The sequence below is a fragment of the Plodia interpunctella genome, chromosome 24 (genome assembly GCF_027563975.2).
Source record: "Plodia interpunctella isolate USDA-ARS_2022_Savannah chromosome 24, ilPloInte3.2, whole genome shotgun sequence".
Classification (NCBI taxonomy): domain Eukaryota; kingdom Metazoa; phylum Arthropoda; class Insecta; order Lepidoptera; family Pyralidae; genus Plodia; species Plodia interpunctella.
This window is the reverse complement of record NC_071317.1, coordinates 295,554-322,094: the sequence shown is the minus strand read 5'-3', so window position 1 is coordinate 322,094 and position 26,541 is coordinate 295,554. Positions and strand designations below refer to the sequence as shown.

Here is a 26,541-nt window from a genome sequence, read left to right as displayed (position 1 = left end):
AAGAATTTGAAATTTCAGTTTAAAAATAATACAAGAAAAATATTCATATAGGCATCTCTTACGAGAACAGTCAATTGAAGTACCTTTGTCGCGATAAACTAAACCACTGCACGGATTTTCATGCGGTATTAAGCCCCGACGCAAAAAGAGGGATGTTATAAGTTTAACGTGTGTGTGTGTCTGTGTATCTGTCTGTGACATCGTAGTTCCCAAACGGATGACCCGATTTTCGTTTAGTTTCTTTATTGTATCATTTTATCGCGAGTGTTCGGAAATTGGTTAAGCCGTTCAAAAGTTGTAGCGAACTGAATATTGAAAGTCGGGGCTTTTTTAATTTGTCTAACAAATAAACTTGTCACCAATTAATAGTGTGATTTCACAGGATGGTTTAGGTGTAAAAATTATTATGTTTTCACCATTAGCGAAGCCAGGACGGATCGCTAATAAATAAGTCGAGTTCTTCGAGCAAAAAAAGAAAACCATTACGCAATTGGGAAAATGGAAAAAGTATTTCACACAAAAACATTAGATAATAATTCAAACCGCGTTATTGGTTGTATGAGACAAAAAAATAAACGTAATACCTTCAGTCCAAGGTTTACTGCTCCGTGAGCTTTGCTCGTAAAAGCTCGACTGCGGTGCTTTGTGGACTAAGGTAACGTAGGCTTTGGCTGTATTGAATTTTTTATAACTTCTATACATATAACCGTGGTGGAGTAAATTACGTGCGGTTCCAAGAATAGAAACCACTCCATATCGATGCGACTAAGGGACACATACATTTAGTCAGCTGATAGACAACAATAGCATTCTCAAGGACTCCGGACCATTCGGACATTTGACGTTAGGCAGACGGCCGGTTGTAAATTCACAGCTGAATCTTCAAAATTTCAACGCGGAGACGAGAGAGAGTTGTGCAAATTACATAAGCCCTCATTTCTTGCAGTCGGTTAAAATCCTAATTGAAAACACAACCACACATTATTTACGAATTAATTAATATAGAACAATGTTATTACACGATCAGGTTACGTTTAATTAACATTTCGGACATAATTTATCTCACTTTTATGATATCAAGTTAGGTTGGGAGAGTACCTAGCTCGGGAATTTCGGAAAATATCCGATTACTGGATAATTAATTGATTGTAATGGTTAAAAATCACATAATTGGGTCCCGACTGATGGGAAAAGATCGCAAGGCAAGCCGAAGGCGCGATGGTCCGTCGAACTGTCGGCCTTCGATAAGGATTGGTAACAATTGGCGAGGAATAGAAGTGGTTGGAAACAAAGAGGGGGGGCTTTTGCCCAGCAGTGGGACCTAAATTTGTTTTTATTTGTTTTACCACGACCTAGAACTTATTCAAGTCGCCTAAAGGCATCTGATATGACTTTTATTGCCATCTAGTGACAGGTAGTCGCATACACACTAGGAAACTAAACTGTCAACCAGTGTGCAGGTCTCCTCACGATGTTTTCCTTCACCGGGAGCGGTGTCTATGAAAACTACCTACTATAATATGATTCAGATTGGTATACAAACACATTATGGCACGAGTAGGATACGAACCTGAGACCTTTCGATCCACAGGCGGGCGTCTTAACTATTACACCACCACCGCTTCAAAAATCACTTTACTAAAAAAATAATAAAATGGAACTTAGATAAAAATCGGTATGTTTTTGAATACATATTAAATTATTTAAAAAATGTTCCAAAACGAAGAATTTACTAGCAAATAATATTAATTTTCTATTGTATTATGTATTGTTTCGTAATGAAAATTTCATTAAGTTATGAAAATATATTGCGTATTCGTTTTTAGACAAAAAGTTATACTACCAACAAAAACATTTTTTTTATCAAACTCGATTCCTTAATATATACTATATACTATATATACTAGGACAAATTACACAAATTGAGCTAGCCCCAAAGTAAGTTCGAGACTTGTGTTATGGAATACTAAACTCAACGATATTATATTTTATATAATATAATACATATATAGATAAACATCCAAGACCCGGGCCAATCAGAAAAAAATCATTTTCCATCATGACCCGACCGGGGATCGAACCCGAGACCTCTCGGTTCAGTGGCAAGAATCTTACCACTGCGCCACCGAGGTCGTCCTTGAAGTAATTAAACTGCCAAATAATAATATTGTTGTAGGTTGTAGCGTTATTGTAAAAAATATAAACTTAATGCTTAATCCTAAAAGCGCACAGCACACTAATGGCGGAGCGCCCTAGATTTTTAACATCGAGATTATAATTTCTACTAATTAAAAAATTAAGTGAAAAATTCCCGGATTCTTTTGTGGTGGGAACGGGCTGTGTCTGCTGTCTTTGTGGGCTTCATTCCCCCGCTGTGGTATTGCTCATTTACACTGTTAATGAAAATACAGACAAATTTAAAATTTTTTTTTGATAACCTTGAAGGCACATGTCTGTACCCAAAGGGTCAAACTGGACCTTAAGGTTCCGTTGTCCGTCCATTTGTCTGTCTGTATGTCCGTCTGTCACCAGGCTGTATCTCACGAATCGTAACAGTTAGACAATTGCAATTTTTGGTTGCCGCCATAACAACAAATATTAAAAACAGAACAAAATAAATATTTAAGGGGATTCCCATAAAATAAACATGTTTTCTTTACAGTTTTTTCAGGTAATCGTACGCGAGTCCGACTCGTACTTGGCCGATTTTTAGTACCTAATAAACCCTTTTGCCGTTTTCGGAACTATTTTACACAACTCTTATGAACGCAGAAGTATTTTTTCTTGTTTAATAACTAGATTAAATAACAACTTATTGCCGCTTCATAAACTAGATACGAAACATTTTTTATACGATGTAACAAAAAATATTTGTTATTACAATTTAACTCTAAAACAATTGTGAAGAATCGTCACACAACAAGCACACGAGAAGTCAACCCTTCGTTCGCGACGCGACGTCACCAGCACCCGCGTGAACGACCCTCGGCACAAATTACCCCGGAGCTTGACCCCGTTTTGACGTGTGGTGGACCTTTAGCGCACTTATACTCTCAGTTTTAAATTGTGCTGCCAGATTCCAATTGTTAAATGCAGAAGTTTGTGTCATCATTTGGCCTGCGACGCAACAAGAAGCAACGGGGATCAAACTCTTAGATGAGATAGATTTTGATGCATTGAAAAAAAAAGAAGGTCGACTCCAATTAATGTATACTGGCAAGAAATAGACAGAAATGAAAAAGGAAAACTACTACAAAACAAAATTAATTATCAAACTAGATTAACGTGTTCTGTTTTTTTTCTTATGACTCTAATTCACAAATCGTACTCAAAATTATTTACGATAAATGTGTAACCTCGTGTCATGTGTCTATCCCTCAGTTTCTAAAAGAACCAGAAATTGATTAAGTGATAATTTCTACGAAGTAGGGAATAACATTAAAATCTAGCGACTCAGACCGGCTTCGTACGAGGTCCGTAAACCTTCGGAAATAAATTGTCTAAATTACAGAGAAAACTACAAAATTCGTTGCGTGGTTTGTAAGAAGAAAGCTTAAAAACAGACGGAGCCGGAGGGCGACTTTGTTTTATACTATGTAATAATATAGAAAGATTGCCCACTATATTGAAGTTCCAACCCTGTGTAATACCGTAACTAACGTAGACCTCAAAAGTTGAAATTACAATTTTAGACCAGTTGAAAGCTGGTACTTAACCTGAACAGTTAAAGTGCAGTACAGTGACGCGTACAAAGCGTACGTTAAACGGGTCAAGTCTCAGTAATTTCGTCCGAGTGCTGAAGTGAATTTGAAAGTATCATTTCGGCAATTCAGACAATTTTATGAAACTCTATTCACAATTGTTTTCAGCTGTACTGATCGTGTAAAATGATATTGCTATTTGGATCATACTTAACTATATCGTATTCTATCTCTTATTTTACGGTATTTCTAGTTTGCGTGTCTCTTTAATCTTTTTTTATCACCATAATCAGAATATACAATAATCTTAAAGTTTTAATCTTAAGAGTTTCTAATAATCTTAAATTGACCGTTGCATTCTGTCTCTTGCACACGTTGTGTCTCTGAGTTTTGAATCTTCTTTTATATTCCCTTTCCTAACTAACGTTTTATAGAAAAACCTTCAGTCAGAATTTTTTAAAATAATATATTCTATTGACCTAAACCCTAATCCCAAACCCATATTTGTATTCTACTATCTTCTCTTTTCTGTGGTAACTTCTCGACCATTAGTGTTTTTTCTTGTATCCAATCTTATCGTTCAGAAACTAGACTAGACCTACCTTATCCCTAATCTCTTGCCGCATCTTCTCTCTCTCCTCCTCCATCTTGCGGTGTTTCTCCTTGCGTCTCTCCTCAGCCTCGCGGATGGCCTCTTGCCGTTCGCGTTCTGCTTCTTCTTCCTTTTCCTTATCATCGCTGTCATCGCCATCACCACCGACTGCGCCTGTAACAAGATTAAAAAATAAATAAAATGCTGTTACTTCAGACTACTATAAACTGAAATACAAAATATAGTGGCTATGTTCGTTTCTAACTGTCTCTCTGCTAAAATAACGAAGTTTTTTTTTACTATTTCTTATATAATAAGATCATTCAACGTCGGCTTACTAGTATGAAAATCTGATAGTATAAGACAACGTATGATCGTCATTATGTTGATAACGTGCAATAGTTCAATGATTAAGTGACATATAAAACATTAGATCAAATCTGATCAAAGGGCTATAATAAAATTTGATAATTTCATTCGGAATTCAATCAACACAAAATTACTGATCAAAAGGAAGCTAATAAATGAGTGTTAAACCCGATTGTCTGCGCCGCGATTCCCCGCAAACCGCTTCAAACCGGTCAGAGGCGGCGCAAACCAGATTCATCCGGTCGAGTGGCCCAATATGGCGGCTATTCAAAAATCCATTTCACGTCAATCTGGTCACTCGTCGCGTCGGCCGCACGCCTCGGCTTCACTAAGCCCATTTTCGTGTTAACCTTGTTTTTTTATGTGAACATGTCAGCGAACTGTGTATGCTCGGAATATCTATTGTGGGATGTATTCATTACATGTTTCAATGCGAGAAATTTAGCTTCACAAGAGAATTTTCATTTAATCATCATATTTTTGGAGTTAGGAATGAAAATCGAAGACTTTATCAGTTTTCAAACCTATTTTCTTTATATATTCCTGGCCTTTTTTGGCTATGGTGACTGATCATTGCTGTTTCGGTATTGTATAAGGCTTCGTTGATGTGCCTTAAAAATGGCTGAAGTACGTATCCTATTTTGTCTAGAGTAGTACTGTGTTGAAATAAAACCTTTAATCGAATACAATACACTGTGTCAAAATGTCTCATTATCAGAATTACCACACCAAATCATCAATTTCATCAAATTTAAAACATATGGAAAAATAATTTTGATTTCACATTTCAAAATTAGTGATCAGATGAGAGAACTTAGACGACCTTTCATTTTAAACTGCAATTCTTTAATCAATTCGTTGATAATTTTAACAATACAATAGTACCACAAACAGGATCTCAAACGGAATTAAAAACTTGAAGAAGAAATTGCGAAAATAATATTAATTTTAATGCAATATACCGTTCAGATTTCATCTCAGTTGGAATTGCGGTGTCAGACGCACTCGCGGCCGATGCAAATGGATCTGGTGTTCTGTTTTCTGTATTGTGAGGTTATTTTATTTACAACTAGGATTTGCCCGCGACTTCGTAGCACAAAAAAAAATTTTTTTTCATTTCCTTATGTTTATTGTAGTGTAGTGTTTGTTTGCGTTTGCCGAATGCAGCCTGTGAGATGGGCCTACATTTTTACAACCTGGATTCCAACTGACGGGTACAGACAGAGAGGCAAGCCTGGGACTAATCGTCAGATGGCATTCGACAGACATTGGATGGAGAAGGCCAAAAAAAGTGACACGTGGAAAGAGGGAGGGAAAGGTTTTGTGTTCGTAAAAGTCATTTCAAAGTCAGTCAGTCAGTCTTGAATAAAATCTAACACCAGTTTTAGCAATAAAACACTTTCCGTCGTTTTTACAGAAAGAAACGCCATGGAAAAGATCGTATATAAAAAAATTCTTAAATAATAGTTTTAAAAGTCCTGCAATTCAAAATATTTAATTCCGATCCAGCGTGGAACGGAACGCAGTTACCGATCCAAAATGGCGCCGGTTCCAATTTTCAGCTTTATTACTCGCATTCCAAAGGGCCCAGGGTTATTCGCCAAGAATTTTCACACAATACGCGTCGGGGTACGGACAGCATATAAAGAAAAGAATTATCTTGGATGGATCTCTATGAGACGGCAGCAGGGGCGATGTTGAAAGCTATGAATTAATTTGATGATTGTACAGATGGCATAAATCGTTGCATGTCTTGTGTCTAGGTTATATGAGGTAGGTTCGCTTCAGTTACGATATTATAAGATTTTATTTTTGAAAATCAATTTTTAGATATTATTTGAGAAAACATGGCTTTTATTAAATCAATTAGGTACTATTTTAAAAATAATAACATCAACATATGCTTTCTAATTCGTGGGAATTATATATATATCTTGGGGCACAAACTTTCTTATGGTCGGTTTTTCTAATTTAACATATATAAATTTAATTAATTGCGGGTTTCCCTTGTACAAAAATATTGTTTCATCTGACACAAATTATGATATATATATATTATTGTTTTCTTTTAAAATGAAAACCGTTTATAAAATCTATCGCGCTCCTAGTTAATGTCTATAAAGGAATACTTTCGAAAAGAACTCGAAAGTTAGGACTACACTACTCGGGAAACTCACTCGCGTCTCATTTCCATAGGCACCCACAATATCTCCGTCCGTACATTCCCCTCTAAACGAATTCCTCCGGTATGACGGCGGCAATCCAATTTATTGTGCGCTCCTCAATAACCATTTCCATTAAAAAAAAGGCACTCGTTTAACGCGGAAATTGAATTATTAATTGATCAGATCTATAGCAGATGTGTCGTTGACAGAATAATAATTCGCACTCGTCTTCAAGTCGGTTCCAATTTCAAATCGATTCGAATGCAATGTTCGATGTTCGGAATTGCTGGTTTGATGTAGTGATGAATATTCATTTTTTTTTCTCGATTTAAATGATAATCGCCAGCCAGCATGTTTACTTGGGGACTTTTTATTGCGATCTGGGAGTAACTTTTTTTTCTGATGAATAAATTTGGGTATCGAATTTTGGGGATTTTGGAAATCAATGTTATTACGAAATGAAAAGACCTTTTAAGTTTTTAAAAGCAACTTTTAAGATTTGAAATAAATTTAAGTTAAAAAAAATATTATTCGTAATTCAAAATTATACTACTGAAATTAAATTCTCTCTTTTAGCATGGGAATACATTTTCTTACTTTATAAAATATATTTCGCTAAATCTTTCACATTACTGAATCTCAAAGCGCTGCGGTAGCTCGCGAGTCCGCCAGCAGCAAAAGTATTTCGTGTGTTTTTTATACACACTTTTAGCCCCCATTAGGCCTAATGTGGGGTGAAAGTGTGTATGGAGGGGGCTGATTTTTGAAAATTAAGTAAGCCCGTAGTTGACCTTATGTTCTATTTGTCCAACAAAGTTTCACAAATTAATTTAACTTAAGACAATTGCTCCCATACAAGTAAACGAAGACTGTGTATAGCTTGCAAACTCTAACATAATAACCTAATTGGATGACGCAACTTGGAGCGAATTAGTTTGTTCGGTTGGTAGGTTGTTGGTGTGTCTGGTACATAAATGCAGAGTAAAATGATGCTGATTATAATGCACTAGATGTTGCCCATGGCTTAGCTTCCGCGGGGATTTGGAGATAAAATATAGCCTTTAGCAATTTGGATAATATAGCTTTCTAATAGTGAAAGAATTTTTGAAATCGGTTCGATAAATTCGAAGATTCGCCTCAAACATACAAATTCATAAACGCTTGCTTCTTTGTAATAAAAGTATACATTTATTCAGAAATTAGTCCTATTTTCGTCAAATTTGCAATTTATAAAATTACTAGCGTTCGATAATGTTTTTTCTAAATATGTAAACATTTTTTATTACTTCAATCAATGAAAATCAAGTTAAAAGACTCATATTTTAACTTACAATTACATAAAGCCGTCTAAACACGATTTTAGTCAATTTCATACTATGCTGAGAGCGATAGAAAAAAATGCGATTTCTCTTCCCATGCAGGTTGTAAAAGTCGATTAAGGGAAGGGGAAACTGGAGATTCTTGCGATAGACTAGCAACTCTTGGCACTGTCTAGCCCGTAAAGGATAAATACATGATACTTTACATATGTAAATATAGACGATCTATGTAAATTAGTCATCGTGCCGGACTGCTACACCTCCCGGTCCCGGTTTCTGGCTCCGGTCGTGTCAAAATGGAAAATGTTTTTTTTTTTCAGATTGACCTGAGTCTTAGATGTTTATCTACTTATGTACTATGCTATAAAATTTTATCTATATATATAACTCTTGCGTAACTGAGTTACTGACTGACAGACAGCGCACAGCCGAAACTACTGGGCGTAGAAAGCTGAAATTTGGTGTGTAAGTTCCTAGGGCAGCGTAGGGGAGCACTAAAAAGATTTCCTGAAATTCTCACAAGAAACGAATTTTTACTCACATACGAAGTTGTGGGCAAAAGCTAGTAAAATATATTACAGTTGAGTTAGTATCCCATAATGCAAGTCTAAACTTACTTGGGGGCTAAATCAATTTGTGTGATTAACATAAAGACAACGGCGAACTTAATTTTATGTTCCTTAAATCTTTTACTTAAAATAAAATGTATTATTACTATACACTCATAAACAGCATACAAATATTATTTATTTATTATTTATTTTTTAAAAAATAAATAACAAATCGTTCGAAATTCTCTTCACAATCGCGAAGTAAACGCAGCACTTTAAACTGGCCTTAACTTAGCTACTCGAAACTCCTAACATTGGGTGTTCTCGTAACTTAGCATAACTTAGCTCGACTTGTCTACAATTATCATAATGAGTCTCTTAGTTGTTTAGTCGCCTTTTGTCAGTAAAATACGGATGAATTTGAGAGTCAACGCTGTTTTAATATTATTCAAATATAATTCTTGCAGAACAATAACTAAGAATTATTAAATCGAAGGTAGTTAGATTGGGCACTTATTTAGTTATTACTAACTGTTGCTCTCCGCTCCGATCGCGGCAAAAAGTAGCCTATATAACTATAAAAATCAGCGATTTATTGTTGAAAGGCGCAAGTCTAATCAAAATTAAGTAAAAAAAAATATGTATTTTCTTTAAATATGATGTCAACAGCCGGAACATTGTATTTAAGAACAAGCTTATCTAGACATAAAAATGACATGCTAATTTATATAAATTATTTTTTTGAACTCATTCAAAGCGCTAGTTTTCAGCTGGAAGGCGGTAAAAGGCGGTCTCGAGTCCTCCCATATCAAAATGTCACGTGCTTAAATGACATTTGTATAGTTGTCAATATAATTTCATTCTGGGTGGATAAAGGCAACGAGTAATCGAGATATAGTTTTGTATTAAGACCTATGTTTTACAGTTAAAACTGAACTACACTCCAAACGGCCGCGGGTCAACATCGATCGGTCTAATAATAGCCTGTAATTGTATTAGGGCAAGTGTGTAACACGCCTTACCAAGATTATAGGCTGTAAGGGGCGTTTCATATGTGTGACATCCGTGACATATAATTAATTTTATTTAGAGAATTTTTATTAAGTACTCTCAGGGAAATGGTCTGACAACTAGAGATGCCGGAGATCGTACGAAGTGGAGACGAAAAAGTAGGATAGTGGATCCTGGGCTCCGACTATCAACGGCTGAAGCTGAAACCGGGAATTCGTTCAGATGAGAGTCAGATCCGGGAATTTGGAATACAACTTAATGGTCTCATAATAAGGATGACTAAAATCGAGTGTGTGGAGGTGACAAAGTAGAGAAGCGTGCTCTGGGCTCCGACGCTCTGTGGCGGGGAAAGCAATCGAAACGTCGCTCCGAAGAGTGAGAAAAATTAAAATCTAAAGTTTCTAAAGCAGCTGAATTGTTTCCGTTGAATTAAGTAATCTTTAATTGATTTTCATAAAACCACCAAGTGCGAGTCTGACTAACGCACGAAAGGTTCCGTTATATTATCTATGAAAACTGCAAAAAATCACATTTGCTGTAATACAACATTTGTGGAAATTGTAACTGTCTAACTACGTTTAAACTGTTGCCGATGATGATCTAATTAATAAGCCCAGTGTGGAATCAGCCTTACCGAAATTATGGCTTGTAATAGATGTATTGGTTTCTTATATTACAATAAAATCATTGTAACACAAAGTTTGTAAGGAATTGATTAATCTTATGTCATAGCTCTTGTATTATGATTGATTAAATGATTGATTATGATAGCATGTATACAGTTTAGTAGAAAATGATTTCAACGAAATTACTAGTTATGCCCGCGGTTTCGCCCGCGTGAATTTTATAATAAAATGTCGGTCATTTTTAAAGAAAAAATATGAAGGGTATGTTTACCAAGTTTCAGCTTTTTATTTTGAAATTTGTATTAAGTTCCATACAATCTTTCACCCCACTTTTGAAGGAGTCGAGGGTAAATTTTCAGAAAAATCTGAAACACGCATTCATTAATTTGTTGTAAAAAACCAAAATCCAAATTTTCAAGTCACTATCAGCTTCCTACAAGCCAAATATCAGCTTCCTACGCCCAGTGGTTTCGGCTGTACGTTGTCAGTCAGTCAGTCAGTCACTCAGTAACGCAAGAGTTTTATATATATATATATATATATATATATATATATATATATATATATATATATATATATATATATATATATATAGATTTGAAACTAAACAGTTATAACAGTGAGTACTGTTTAATTTCAAAGAAATTTAAAATTAAGTACATATAGATTTGTAAAAAATATGTATACATAACGTAAACTATTTTTTTTCTTACGAGTCAATGTCTGAACATGTAAACAATCTTCACAGTACTTATTTTAGATTATGCAAATCTTATTTATATTTATAATCTGCCTTCTGCTGTCAATCTCAAATTTTGACGTTGTAAAATATAAAGGCAGACGTTATATTTTATTTATTTCATGAAATTCATGGCAAAATATTTTTTAGAAGTTTCACAGCCATCGCGAATCAAAAAGAATCTAATCAAACTTAGCGGACAGTTTGGCAAACAAATTAATTTGACAATACTTATAGCGGGGAATTAACATAGGATTTTTTCGGGTGGAATCTAATTTCCTGTCGCTTGGTTTTTTTAATTGAGAGGTTTCCGGGTTCTTCGAAAAATTCCGGAATTAGACTGAGACGTGACATTATCCAAATGAATAGTCTTTAGATTGACCAAAAATGATTGATATTTTCTAGCTAGAGGATAAAGAAATTTAAATAATAATCACTTAACTCATATCTATATAGTTGTACTAATAAAAATATATTTAAGAAAAAGGTACACATTTTTATGTCAATAAATTAAATGACTGGAATGATTTTGATCAAATTTGCACAACATACAGGCATAGAGACGGAATAGAACTTCAGCAGTAACGTAGTCTACCTTTTGCTTATCACAGACGAAGTCGAAGGACGCTGTTAGTTTACACTTTCTTATTGTAATTTAAGATCAGGATTTTTGGAAATTCCATCGCTAAGGGGGTGAAATAGGGGTATTTTGGAAACTAACGCAGGCGAAGCCTCGGGCAAAAGCTACTAAATCAATATTTGTATTGTAGCTAAACATTCAGTTATGGATATTACGCCGAAATGCCCAAATATTTAGCTCTGAAAACCGCGTCCGCCGCTATCAAACGGGTCAGTGTTGCCACACAAATAATGGCCGCCATATTTCAACAGTGTTGCCAGCGCAGATAACATCTGTAACTCTGCCGGGTAAATATTTTCTGTCGGATAATAATAATGTCGGTCCGTGATGGAGTTTTTATTTATAACGGAGACTGTTATGAACGTTTGTTTTAATTTGTCGAATTTACACATGCATATTGCATTGTGAGATGGCCAGTGGTTCCCGCCCTAAAATACGATCACTCCATATTCTTCGAGTTTTATTCGACCGAAATACTAGTGGAGCACAAAAAGAAAGCACAGCATGGGACCAGCAGCCATCTGCTCTATTTAATTAACTGAAACCCGTGTCCTAACTGAGTGACGTGCAATTTTCTTCTAGTGTTTTTTCTGAGCCGGGTTCGATGAGTTTGTTGCTTAGTTATCAGTAACAAAATACGATAAAATTGACATAGGAGTATTGAGAGAAAATCTGCGCATTGGCGGACAGTTCAGTTCACTAGTCTGTATGCGATACTTGCGCCTAGATAGAGGTAGGCAGTCGTATAAAACATGTCAGATGCCTTCAGGCGACTAGAATAAAATCTGACACTGTTGGCAATAATACACTCGATATAAATGTATGAAAGAAAGATATAGGAGTATTTTACATCCTCCCGTAGTAGACGTAAGAGACGACTAAGGGATAATAAGCAACATTAGCATTCCCACTTAGTTAGTCAGACTTAGAGTTTAAATTCTAAATCATCTTTAGAAGAAGGCATAGAAGTGAATTTTAAAAATATTAACAAAATTGTTTCAAAAAGATTTTTTAATGGTAGCTCTTATGTTGTAACAATAACAAACACAAGTAAGTATTTTACTTTTAAAAGGTGAATAGTGCTAAATAAAAATGGATCAGTTGTCTTAAATGTATTGAATTAAATAAATTCAGTATTGTGTACTTACAGAGTTTCAAAGTTTTGAATAAATAAATAAAATGGAAAAGCAAAAAAAAAATTAAAAAAAATTGAAGCCACCGTCAAGTATTGACTAAGAATGCCTTTAAAAACGTGTATACGCTTTCAACACGATATGCATATTTCTTTTTTAAAGTAAAAAAATACAGCCAGCTAAGTAATGAAATGACTTCGTTAGCCTCATTTATAAAAAAAAAAAACGCTCACGAGAACGGGATCACATATTTTGTAGCTGGTAACCCGACCGTTAATTTTCGAAAATGGAACATGGCAAACAAGATGGCGTGTATCGTAAAATACAATATTATGAGATAAATTTCTAAGTGAGCTATAAAATGAACTTTGTTTGCTGAACGTGGATGACGCTTGATGAGGCAGGAAATTTGTCTAAACATGCTACAGATTCGAATCAAATAAGTATGTGCAGGCCTGCAGGCATACCAAAAATAGGTCTTTTACAAAAATATCTTGTTGCATTTAATCTGTGGCAAAAAAATTATGTCCGATGACGAGCGAAACTCAAGCGGGACTCAACTCAACAGGGATTTACCGGCTCCTGAGCCGGTCCTGGTTGAACCACCATGAGGTAATTCTTATCATAATAATGAATTGTCATGGAACCTGGAAAATTTTAACTCTGTAGGATGTAGGTGAAATTTAAGTTGCTAGATTTGATTACAGACAAACAACGGGAGGTGGAAAGAAATAAAATCTTGTAATAAAAATTGAATTACATTTTTAAGAAACCTTCGACTTCGAGGTTGCTGGCATCCTCTCGTCCGCTAGAAAAGAGCTGACAGTTTCCAAACGTCTAAATACACATTTGGCAAACATGTTTGCAAAATGTATGTTCAGCCGTACATTCTCGATTAAATTGTCTTTCAAATAAAAATAACTAGATCAATATCGGTTCAGCCGGATGCCACGGACATACCTACATACACATACACAAGTTAAACTTATAACTCCCCTCTTTCGGTAGTCGGGGTGTAAAGGGAGTTGGATTCTAAGGACCTTATTGTCTTTCCCGACCACTAGCGTGAACTTTTTACGGCGTTTACTAGAATTCTTCGTCATGCATTTTATAAACTACATGATATGTAAATTAACGGCGCTGAACAAAAACTGTGTGTTTGTGTGTGAGCTGCTTGCACGCGAACGGAGAGAGTGCTTAAGTCATAAGATGTAGCGGTTATGTGTTGATGTTTAGAAAAAGATAATAAGGCTGCGGTTAAGTTTATTACCCCGCTCCTACTTCACATCTGGGTGAATTTCACGAGCGTTTGGAACGCCGCCGTGGGCTGTTATTAGTGTTTATTAAATTGTACCATACACAGTAATCAATTTAATTATCCTATTTTAAAAATAAATAAAGTACTGGCACAATGTTAATTTTATATACGTTTAATTAAAAAAAGTGAGTTTGTATGAGTGCTTTTATTTACCGCAATGAATAAGCAATCCGACCAAAAACATTTTCATGTAAACATTTTTTCCAAGACGAGTCTAGTTTGCTTCATGTATGAAAAGTGATCAGATCTCATGTAGACCAGACCTAACTTCACATACTCTACATTCTAGTTAAAATGTGTAGCTTGGCCGTTTCGTTACTATAGAAATAAGAAAACGAATGCCTATGAAATCTACGTGACGGTTGCAAAACGACCAAGCCACATGTTTTAACTAGAATGTAGAATGCACAGATTTATACCGAATACGTCAAAATTGTGCGAACTTTTCTTTTTTAAAACACATGAGAAGAAACGAGACAGATTGCCGACATGTTTTGTCCCTTATTATGTGGCCGGCCCAATGTGCCATTTTGTATGAGAAAGGGACGGAAAATGGTATGGAAATCTTCTCTCTCAGCTCGTTACACTCGTCCGTTGTTTATTTATGTTTCTCGGTCTTTGGTATACACAGGTATTTACAAAAATCCGCGCTCTTATACCTTACAGCTTTACAGCAACACTGAAACTATTGTTGACGGCGATTCGTGACCTGAATATCGATTCGTACCATCGAGTCGGCTGTACCTTCCAGTTCAGAATAAACCCACTTAGTTAATTTGTAGGCTTTCGCACATGTTTATATGTTTATGAGACTACGAAACACGTGGTTCTCGATTATAATACAGGTAATAAAAAGCGCACGAACCTGTACTATGAATATTTTTATTGTTTTATTTGTATTATTTATGCGCAGTGGAAAATTCTTGCCACTGGACCGAGAGGTCCCGGGTTCGATCCCCGGTCGGCTCATGATGGAAAATGATCTTTTTCTGATTGGCCCGGGTCTTGGATATTTATCTATATATGTATTTGTTATAAAATATAGTATCGTTGAGTTAGTAACACAAGTCTCGCACTTACTTTGGGGCTGGTTCAATCTGTGTGATTTGTCCTAATATATTTATTTATTTTAATAATGCAATGCAAATTTTAATATGATTTTCGTTGTTGTGTAGGATTTTTTTGAAAAAGAATTATTTATAGCTGGCCCGTGAGTAAAATCACAAAACCTGTGGTTGTAAGCTGTACCATAACATACTACCACTACTTACTAAATACACAGAGTGGTTTACCAAACTTGTAACAATTCCCAACTATCTCTGCCCACAACTCAACTAATCTCTCACGCCGTAACAGCGTAATACTTAGTCCAATTAAACACACATTTACTGTCACGTTTGGAACACAAATGTATACCACTGTACTGTTATACAGTGTCGCACTGGCTGTATCTATATATTATCTTGTAACAATTTTTCATATTTTGTTTATATTTTAGTCATACTTTCATTTAATTTGTCATGTTTTTTATTAACTTGACTAAAAACCATAAATAGAAATGTTTTAATGACTAATTAATTATAATAATACGCTAAATTTAGTTTTATATTCAATATTTCCTCACAAAAACTGTTTCATATTTATGGAACTGTGAATATAAAAAGTATTTATTGTCTGGAACTTCTCATAAAATTGATTGAAAATAAAATTTTACATAACATTTTATTGTGTCTTAGAACTGATTAAAATGTACGACATAAAACCAAACAGTGTTGCCATAAAATTGAACTGAGCAAGTAGATTAATTAAATCTGCCGAGTAATGGCAACCCCGAGATCGGAAAGGCTTTATAGCGCTTATAAAGCGGTAATGACTATGCAAATGTTATATACTTGGTTTTACTTCCAGTCTATGGAGATAGATGTATACGAGTACATTCTATATCCATACTTTAATAAATGCGAAAGTTTGTTTGTTACGCTTTCGCAGCTAAATTGCTGAATCGATTTATGTAAAAATTGGTATTTAAATTACTACATCCCGAAACTAGATGGAAATGAGGGGTAAAAGTTTGTATGACAAATGCACTCGATCCATTTTAATGCAGGCAGCGAGAAATAGCTTTGATTGTAAATTTGATCTCACTCATTATAAAGGAGAAAGTATGTATGTTTGTAACTATAACATGTGCACGCTCAAACGGCTGGACCAATGTTTATGAAATTTGGTATTAGCTGATACCTTAAAACACTTTCTGATTAACACACGGGGTACTTTTTATGCCGAAATTACGCGATTCCCGTAGGATTTTGTAAAAAAGTCTGTGGCGCACAAAGTATTAAAGGCGCTATTGTGTATGAAAACGTAAGTATTGTTTTTAATAGATACGCGGATAACACCGCAAGATTTAGCTAGTTTTTAGATAAAACTAGAAAGTTCGAGATTACCACTCTATATCTTCCCGTGGATGTCGTACGAGGCGACTGAGGGACACAGCCTTTGCAGTTGATAGAAGAATAGATAGAAAATCAAAATCGAATCTTTAGAAAGTTTATTTAACGAAGGTTTCTTTTGTACGCTGACCCCGGGCTTCACGACGTCACAGCCACGAAAGAAAACATTCATACAACAATCCTAGACAAACCACGTCGGCCACTCACTACTTTCATAACGGAGTTAGAAATTAAAAACTGCAAAGCTGAGCGCGGTATGCAGTTATGAGAAAACTTTATGCAAGCTAAATTTCATGAAAATAAATTTACATTTCGTTGTGTTGCCAACAGCAAATATGTATAAGTGTTAGTAACTTAGTTTTACGAAAATTTGGTATAAAATTTTTTTTACACAAGTATATGAGAATTTTTCAAGGATGATGAATGCAAATCACGAAATTTATTGCACCGCTTCTTCAACTGCGCTTTTGAAGCCGGCAGTTAGTAAATTGTGTGTGTGACGTTGTAAGTGCAGCGTTAAAATAGACCCTCAGAGTGACGTTGTAAGTGCAAGACCCGCGATCAGCGTAAAAATAGACCCACACTCTGAAGATTTGGATATCAACACTACTTATATATCAAACCGGACAATACAACTTTAAAGTCACTTATCATGGTTATATTGTCAGGTTTTTATCGTGGGTTATAATTAATAGGCACTAGGCAGTAGGTAGCAAAGTAAGTTTATTGTAAAACTTAAGGTAAGACCATTATTGGGTCTGTTTTTATTATTTTATTTAATGTTTATAAATTTATCACAGCCACCCTCTTGCCTCGCTAGCTTCGTAATGTTTTCGCGTCAAAGTGTTCGAGCGAATTTAGAATTTTAAAATTTATGACAGTAGATCCAAATGTGCCAGCACAGGCGAAATACATCGAAAGAGATACCAAACAAAGCGTAGCTGCGTTACAATATATCAATGAAGAGACGACATTGATCGATTAAAACTTAAGTACACAAGAAAGATTGTAACTTTTTTCGAAAGAAAACTCTTAAAAGGCATATCGCGTTGGATTAGCAAGAATATATGGCGCGTGTAGAAAACCTCTCGTATAACAGCTTAATATAGTATAATATAATATAGTATACTTAATCCCCCCTGTCGGGTCGTAAGAGCATATTCTTGTTCGGATTGTTCACTCGGTTAAAGTATCTGTCTTTCTCTCTCACACTATTTAATGCCTAGTTCACAATGAGGAAGTAATTAAGGTGGTAATGATAATGAAAATGCAGTATTTGTTTATCACGTCTGTCCGTCTCCCTAAATTCGATCTCAAACATTATTGAGTCGATTTTTGTATAAAAATCGTAAAAAAAATATCGAGATGGTTAATATAAGAGGAAAATGTAGTAAATTTCTTTACACAGTAATCCTCTGACCCTCTCCCGTGTCGAGCAAAATCATGATTTCTTTATTTATTGCAAATATTTTAAGTCAGTAACCTCGCAAGAGAAAAGTAAAATTGTGTTTAACTATATGTTATGTCGCTTCGAGGATTTTTAATAAACGTTAGTGAAATGCCAGCCAGGCAAGCTAGTGAGACAGCAACTGGGTCCGTGTAAATCAGCCCTAATAGTCTAAGAGGACAGCGAGGGTTGAGCGCTAATGGTGAGACTCATTTTTTGGTCGTTAAAACTTCGTCGTGGAAGACTTGAAAGTATGTGGACTTTTCTAGATTTATTTTTTAAGTTTCCAAAGTGTTAAACTGTGTATCGCCCTCTATATATAAAGGATTTATGTATTATATAGAGTTTGGGATTTTGCAGATTTTACTACAAAAACTGTAGACTAAACAGATATAAAGACATACAAACATAACACGATGACGCATGTAACTACGAACTCCGGTGATCGTTTTATAATAATTTCTTGCTGATGTAGTGTTGCTCAAGTGATATTACGAATTAAGTAACAAACATAAAAATATCGGATTTTTAGATTTGTTTTAAGTTCGCACGGGGTAAAAATAAGACATTTTCCCAGACAAAGATTTTGGAACGTTTATTTACCACGCCAATAATGCACCCAATTCTAGCTACTAACCGTTCGCACCTATAGTCTCTTAAATCTGGACTAAAACGACCTATATACAGTGAGCTGGACCGGGGCATATTGGCGCTGTGCCAACCCTATTAGATTAGGATGTCCGGTAATTCGCTTACCCGGTTATGACCGGGTCCTGTGCCCGGTGCCACACGCATTTTACTGGTTTATACTATCAACTGCATAGGGATTAAGGAAGGATGCAATTAAATAGAATTAGGCATGTAGTTCTGTTCCTGAAAGAGACTTCTACACTAATATATATAAAGTCCTGCCTGCTAATAGGAATGACATTTCCAAAGAGGATAGACGTCAGGCAGGCGGAGGACTGAGAGACAGAGAACAGCCGAGAGAGAAAGAGCAGTAAGAAATAATAATAATTACTTCAATGCCTTCTCTCTCTAATCCTCAATTCAGTTACAATGGGGGTTGTGACGCCGCGAAGACCATGATAAATATGGTCGATAAAGTGGTCATTGGAAAACATAACAAATTGCATCGTATATATTTTTTTGTTTTAAACTTAACCTAATTGTACGTCTTATGTTATTAAGCTGTTCAATTGATATATCAATGCAGGGTCCAAGTAGCTAAACGTAGGAAATTGATACTTTGCAAAGAGAATCTTGAAAATTCCATAAGGGAGTGAAAATTGACATACAAAATGACAGACGAAGCAGCTGGAGTAATCATGGATTATTTATTAGTTACATTTTATTAATCCAAGTAAAAAAATACTTATAAAAAGGTATATAGTTAAAAGCATTACTTAACTTAGTGTAAAAAGAAGTTCAAAATTGTGACATCAAAAAAGTTTTTGTAAAATGTTATAAACAAAAAAATAAAATAATAATTACATTCAAAGAGAATTTGAACTAACAGCGCAGTTAAACCAATTCCATTTCCGGACTGAATACCAACAAATTCAGTTACATACAATCTTATTTGCATACGTTATGCGTGTTGCTGTACTTTGCTAGATTAGAATAGCTATCAGCTGTAGAGCACAGGCGTGGTTTAAATGGGATTTCCTTCTTTGAACTAAAAAAGCGACTGACAATATCCAAGTCTATGCTGATTACACTCACGATTGTTAGTTTATTTGTTTTATTTGGGAATTACCTGAATAAATGATCTTTTTCTGATTGATCTGGGTCTTGGATGTTTATCTATATATGTATATGTCATAAAATATAGTATCGTTGAGTTAGTATCGCATAACACAAGTCTCGAACTTACTGTGGGGCTAGCTCAATCTGTGTGATTTGTCCAAATATATGTATTTATTTACTTACAAGGTAGACAGATCTGGACCATGAAAAATAAAGTAGATATTTTTGCGAAAGATTTCAATGTAACAATGCTCTTGGTGTTCTAAACTTTAATCACAATATTGATTCAGATTTGACGGAAAACATTAGGGTATGATAGTCTCATTTAAGGGATTTCCCCAATTGTTTTCTCAGAATTTCAGTGTTGAAGCGAACATTTATCCCTCTTGACAATATCTACTAGAGCGCTCTGTGTGTGTAGTACGTATATCAGAAAAAAAACACCCGTCGTTCCACGAATAAAATTATATCGATGATGCAACTGGACAGATATTTACTGGTTAATTTGGTACACGGGTATAATATAATTTAGAGCAAATTTTTACCGAAATTTCTTTGTGCTCTATGTGCTGCGGACCCACGAACACCAAACGGGATCCGTGGGGGTACCACTAGTTAAAAATCACAGTATTCTTTGGACCAAAATGTATTTAGTAGATATAACTCAGCTTTGTAATAATAAAATCACGACACTACCGGCAAACAGTCTGCCAAACTTGGCCGTTAGGTATAATGCAAATACTTTCTTGAGTTAAAAAAGTTCAACAAACTTCGCAATGTACGTTCCTTCGAGTCAGCATTAATCTGAGCTCACTGATATTGTGGAGCATCAGTCTAAGTTTGTCGATATTCGGGCCGGCATTGAACACGGCGCGTGCTCTACACGCAAAGCTATGCTCCCTCTACGAGTCGGGATGCTGCGACCGCACAGCCTAGTTGGGAGGTTGCCAAACGAGTAGCCTTGAGTAACTCGGTCACGCCCGGGTCGCGCGAACACGCTTTTGTCAAGTCGGTTAAGTTTTTGTAGCTGACCTGTTATATGCGTAATTTTCTGGTGTAGACTTTCAATTGCTTAAGGATAATGGATAGATTTGATTTTTAGAAATCAGACGTGTGCTTCCCGCCTTAGAACAGGACCATTCCACGGACGAGGCAACTAAGGTATTAACTAATGGACAACAATAAAATTGCTAAAGAGGGTTGACATCAAGCGAGGCCGGTCTTCAAAATTGTTTGTTTAAATCAAATGTAAAAACAAATTAGATGACCTATTTTCACAAATAAAGATATTTTTTCTTTGTGAAAATAGATTATCTAAAAAGTGTTACAATTTTATTTTAATAGCACTTTATTTTTGACCCACAGGCGTACAAAATCATAACAATCGGGAATCAGAGTATTGGTTACCATTTAGAAAACCCAAACGGTAAATTAAGTAATCATTTTATTGATATAATACTCGAAGGTGCATACTTATATTATAAATTATGTCTCAAAGTCTGTCTTTTTCGATTTTGATGAACCCGCTGGACCGATTTTGAAGTTTGGTATGCATGTAGTTAAAGTTAATACCGCCGTTCAAAAATAAACCCACTAATAACTAGGTTAACTAAAAGTTTATATGAAAAACATGTATATTTCAAAATCACGCGGGCGAAGCCGCGGGCAAATGCTAGTAATATAACTTTAGATTATACGCGGGTACAAAATTAGGGTTATGTTTATGGGAAAAAGGAACCTATTCAATGGGGTTAGGGGCGTGAATGGCTTACTTATATGATTGTGAGTTAAGGCCGGAAGGCTGGATATAAAATTGTACGTGACTTTTGGATTTATTTTATGATCCAAAGGATTGTTAAGGAAATCAATTCTATGCGTCTTCTAAGTCCGTTAGTCGCCTACTACGACTTCAAAGGGACTATATGGAGTGGTCCTATTATAGGGCGGAACCACACACCACCTAAAACAGCTACAGTATGTAATAGTGGAGCGTCCAAATATACAGTTTTATTTTTTTTTAAAGCTGAAATTGCTGGTTCATGGTAATTGAACCAGTTTCTTGGAAAAATCAAAACTTTCCCGTCCCGGAAACGGAAGTCGGAGTTGGATGTCACTCTGGGGAGTGGAGTTGTTCAACTGCTCACTCGACGATCGTTCTGGGTTCGAAACCAGTGGCGTAACCAACGGATGGCTAGATGGTGCTATATACCGGGGCTTACAAACTCAGGGGGCCCTCGCAAACAAAATAGTAACTTTTTTTCGTCGGACAATTATCATTCTTTATAACTAATTTATATAGCCTACATTATGTCTTAGATTTTTTATCTCGTCCCCATCGTAACCTCTTCATAATAACATCTGAGAGACATTGCTATTGGCAAAAATTTCGCTAATTCTTTATAATGTTTTATTCAAAAAGTTACTCATATCAAATAATTAGTATAGTAATTAGTAAGAATCAATAATAAACATCGTGTGGTATCAACATCTGACAGCTGTAAAGCCCAAAGTTGAGAGGTGTGACAAATACTCCATAGATTTTGAAATAAATAAATATATTTTTCTCTTATTAAATGTGATCATGCATTTGTGTTTGTGTGTAAAAAAGGATTAAGTTTCATTAATCCTTTTTTACACACAAACACAAATATTAAAATCTAAAAAGATTGTTTAGGGGCGCTAGGTGTTTATTTCACCAGGGCGTATGGTCACATAGCTACGCCACCCAACAGAACTTTAAACGAACTCGATACCAACTCATTATGTGAAATTATTCTGATCAAATGTTGAAAATAGAAAATTGGAACTCCATTCGATATGTCAGAGTGTGTTAAATTTTACCATTCTTGTAGAATACGCGATATAATATTGATTTTATTTCGATTATTTCTAAGATAGGAAATTCACGCGGTCGAAGTCGCGGTTAAAAGCTACCCTAATATAGAAAATTTTCTTGTAACAGATTTAGTTACGATAACTACTCTTCCAAATCGGCTTGACCAATTTTGATGATATTTTATAAATACATGTATTAAGAGGTCTGAGAATAGATTGAATTCTCTATATTTCATAGCACCACCCGAGCAAAGTCGGAATGCGCTATATATATTTCGGAATATATTTTATGTTCGATATGAAAGTGTAAAAAATAGACGATTTTGGGAGCAAAAATTTTTTTTCCAATGAATTGATACTTTTTATAGCAATGTAGGCACAAAAGAGCGTGCTTATTGCCTGATGGTAAGCAAACACCGCGGCCCATGGACACCGGCAACCCGATACGGGTCACCGGTGCGTTGACGACTCTTTGAGAAAGCGTTACTCTTTTCTTGAAAGTCCCAACGTCGAAACTATTCTAAAACACTGGAGAAAAGTTTGAGACATAATCTACTTAGAAAAAAGGAAGATGAAAAATGAATTACTATTGATAATATGATGTGACACATTGCTCTGCAATAGCAGTGTGTATTCTAGGCGATGTAATTTTAACTTTGTATTAGGACGCAAATGGAAGCCTTACGACGACCACGCCTTTGTTCGCCTTGTACGACCTGTAGTGTGACTTTTGTCAACGTAATAAAAACGTTTTTAAACTCAAAAATAATATGTGTCAAAATATTTTTGAAGTGAAATCTTCTTTAGCGGGGCGTTGTGAACTTTTTGTGATGGGTGAAAAATGTTAAACTCGCGTCGGGATACGTGACGATCGAAAATTCGTGTGACGTCAAAAGGGCACAACGTTAATATTCAAGTTTTCACTTCTGCCGGCGCTCGCGGAGTGAAACCCGGTTTATTCATTAATAATATATAAAATATAAATGTTTCCTTCTCATTGATAGAAAAAAAAAACAGAGGCGTGAAACAGCAAATATGAAAATAATAAAAAAAAAACATGAACATTAAATATACAGCGCTACCCGATAATACGTAGCCTCTACGAAGTTTCGTAGCACCCTCTACGAAATCGTAGCAAGTGCTACGACTAAATAATCAGAGCAAATAAAAATTATACAGCTCAAGCGAAAGCTAAAAACTTACCTATGAAGTTCATCTTGAGTTTCTATCACACTCGAGTACCGAAAAATATAATTATACCTATACCTAACTATAGCATAACGGCCGAATATAAAAATACTTTTGAAAAATTTATTGAGCACCAATTTATCTACATTACAAATTATATGATACGTATCGTTAGATAGAGAAGAGAGAAGAAATGAGATCGGAAAAAGCTATGACATTTTGCAGCGCAGAAACGACCCGCCGCCTCGAGAGGCAGAGAGCGAATGCTGCAAAATGTTCCCTACGTACCTATTTAAGGGCACGAACTGTGCTCCGTCGCGCTCACGCCTACAGGAGTGTCTTATAGTCGTCTCGCTCTAACAGGCACGCGATTTCAAGAGGGTTCGCCGGGGAAATTGTTCAACCATTGTCATCGAGTAATAAGGATGGAAAACTTGATTCCCTTCAAATTGTGCTCTTATAATTACAGCTATTGGTATTTATTTTTAAGATATTTTTTTATCCCCGCGGGATATTTTCATACTGCCAATTTGGGTATGTTCAAAGCTGGTTTAATATTTAAGAATTTGTAAGATAATAATGTGACAAGAAATATTCTTTCTTTGAGACAGTCTTTATCATGTCATTCTTAAGAAATTGAAATCAAACAGCTAGTTCGCACAACGACCAATTTAGTTACAAATATACAGACATATTTAACAAATGTATATGTATTGAAATAAATTTTCTATAAAACGTCATTAATATGAGTATATTCTGTTTTTATCCATGTATAACGATGACAATATTGGGAATATTGGACTTTTTGAATCTTGGACTATTGGAACTTGTGGGAATATTGGAATAAAAACCTACATCTAAAAGGAATAATTTAATTTTCCATTCCAGTGAAACAATTTCGGAAATCGGTTGAGTGGTTTTGAACATTACGGCCTGTTTATAATTAGTGTACATAAAATATAGTGGCCTTTTAAATATAGTGGTTCTGCGCCAGGACCTCCATATCCATCCGTGGATGTTGTCACAGACTGGGCAGCTGATAGGCGACAATAGTATTCCCAAAGAGAATTAACGTCAGTCTAGCGGATGTTTGTAAAATCACAGCCGAATCATCTGAACAAGATTATTTTTACGCTGACCACGGGCTTCGCGGCGTCACAGCCCCGAGTGCAACCGAATAACATATAAACGAGAGAAAAGGTGTAAATAAAAAAAAAACAATTTAACATTATATTTAACTAAAGCCAGTAAAAACTTTAAGATAAAGAAACACAATCGCCCAATGCTTGGACAAATAAAAAGTAAAGTAAGAATTATTGCACACATATGTCAATGTCCCCTTAACGCACACATTCACTGGCGTTACATCAACGGTGCACTGCGCATGTGTGGGTACGTAAGAACAAAGAGGCTGACGGTGGGGCGTGGCTTGCTGCATGTGTGCGTGCGTTAAATCTTTTATAGGTCGATGCATTAAATAATTTAGTGTTATACCTTGCATTTGACTGCTCTGGTTTAGCACGTTGTAGGGGAATAGTTTTCAGTGTGTTTTCGTTGATGCATCAAGTTGATGGTGGATTATACAAGATCTCTGTAGGTATTCGTGAAAAGCACGTCAGATGTCTTTAGGCGACTTGAAGATCATCCGACACTGGTGTTAGCAATAGCACACGTGATAAGATAGAAGAACGATGGATTTTTTCGACTAGTCTGTAGTTGTATCCCACTGCTGGGCAAAAGCATCTTTTTAAAACCTTTTCCCAAAAATCTCTATTAAATGCAGTGCCGCCGTTCTCGCCAGAAGCTTAGGTGGATTGTACTTATAATTTTTTTTTCATACACTTTCGTCATCCCAAAGCCCAGGGTTTATGAAAAAAAATATTATAAAAATTTTGAAGTTTCTACTGAAACTTTACGATCGATCGCTTGCCTGACGGAAACCATAAACTACATAAATTATATGGAAAAAGTAGGAAAGTGGACCCTGGGTTCCGACGCACTATGGTAATGGAACGAACCGGGAAAACACGCGGACGAAAGAAAGATAACAGGAATAAAAAACTAATTTATTACTACATTGTATAAAACAAAGTCGCTTCCCTCTGTCTGTCCCTATGTACGCTTAGATCTTTAAAACTACGCAACGGATTTTTATAGATAGTGTGATTCCTAAAGAAGGTTTTAAGTATGGTGTTTTCCCGAGCAAATTAAACGAGCGGCTAGTTTGCATGATTTAAAATAACTGTATAATATAACAAATGAACAAATGCTAGTAGTTTGTAGCTTTGGTAAACATCATTGAATTTAGAATATGACGTGAAAAAGTGCTTGTGAAGGCCTAATTTCTGAATAAATGATTTGATTTTTGATTTCAAACTTAATTGATATTGGTCGTAGGCTCGTAGAACTGGCTACGAACATTCGTAGCGGGCTCTACGACGACTACGAAAAATATTCTAGCTTTGGTCTTGTTTTTTGATAATCTTTTTATATCTGTAATAAGTTAAGCCTTTTCTGGACACTTATCTATAAATCTTGTGATAACAATTTGCCTTCTTTTATTTATTAATCAGGAGGTATATGTTTATGTAAGTACAGAAATAAAGATTTTAATTTTTTTTTATTTCATGTGAATCGATTTGTGCACAAAACGTAACAGTGTAAATAGAAAACTTACAAATAGCAAACTATCTACTTTTATTTGT

General features: G+C 35.4%; 1 protein-coding gene across 4 annotated transcripts in view; it reads right to left on the bottom strand.

Moving 5' to 3' along the window:
- Window positions 1–26,541, bottom strand: part of cpx (complexin) — a 249,353-nt gene that overhangs the window by 22,808 nt on the left and 200,004 nt on the right. For 3 of the 4 annotated variants that reach the window (XM_053763825.2, XM_053763823.2, XM_053763824.2), the window contains exon 4: window positions 4,304–4,467. In XM_053763825.2, the coding sequence (XP_053619800.1) occupies window positions 4,304–4,467 (164 nt within the window). Of the gene's footprint in view, window positions 1–4,303; window positions 4,468–23,851; window positions 24,105–26,541 lie in introns of those variants that run through there. The other variant, XM_053763826.1, reaches the window with a different exon arrangement.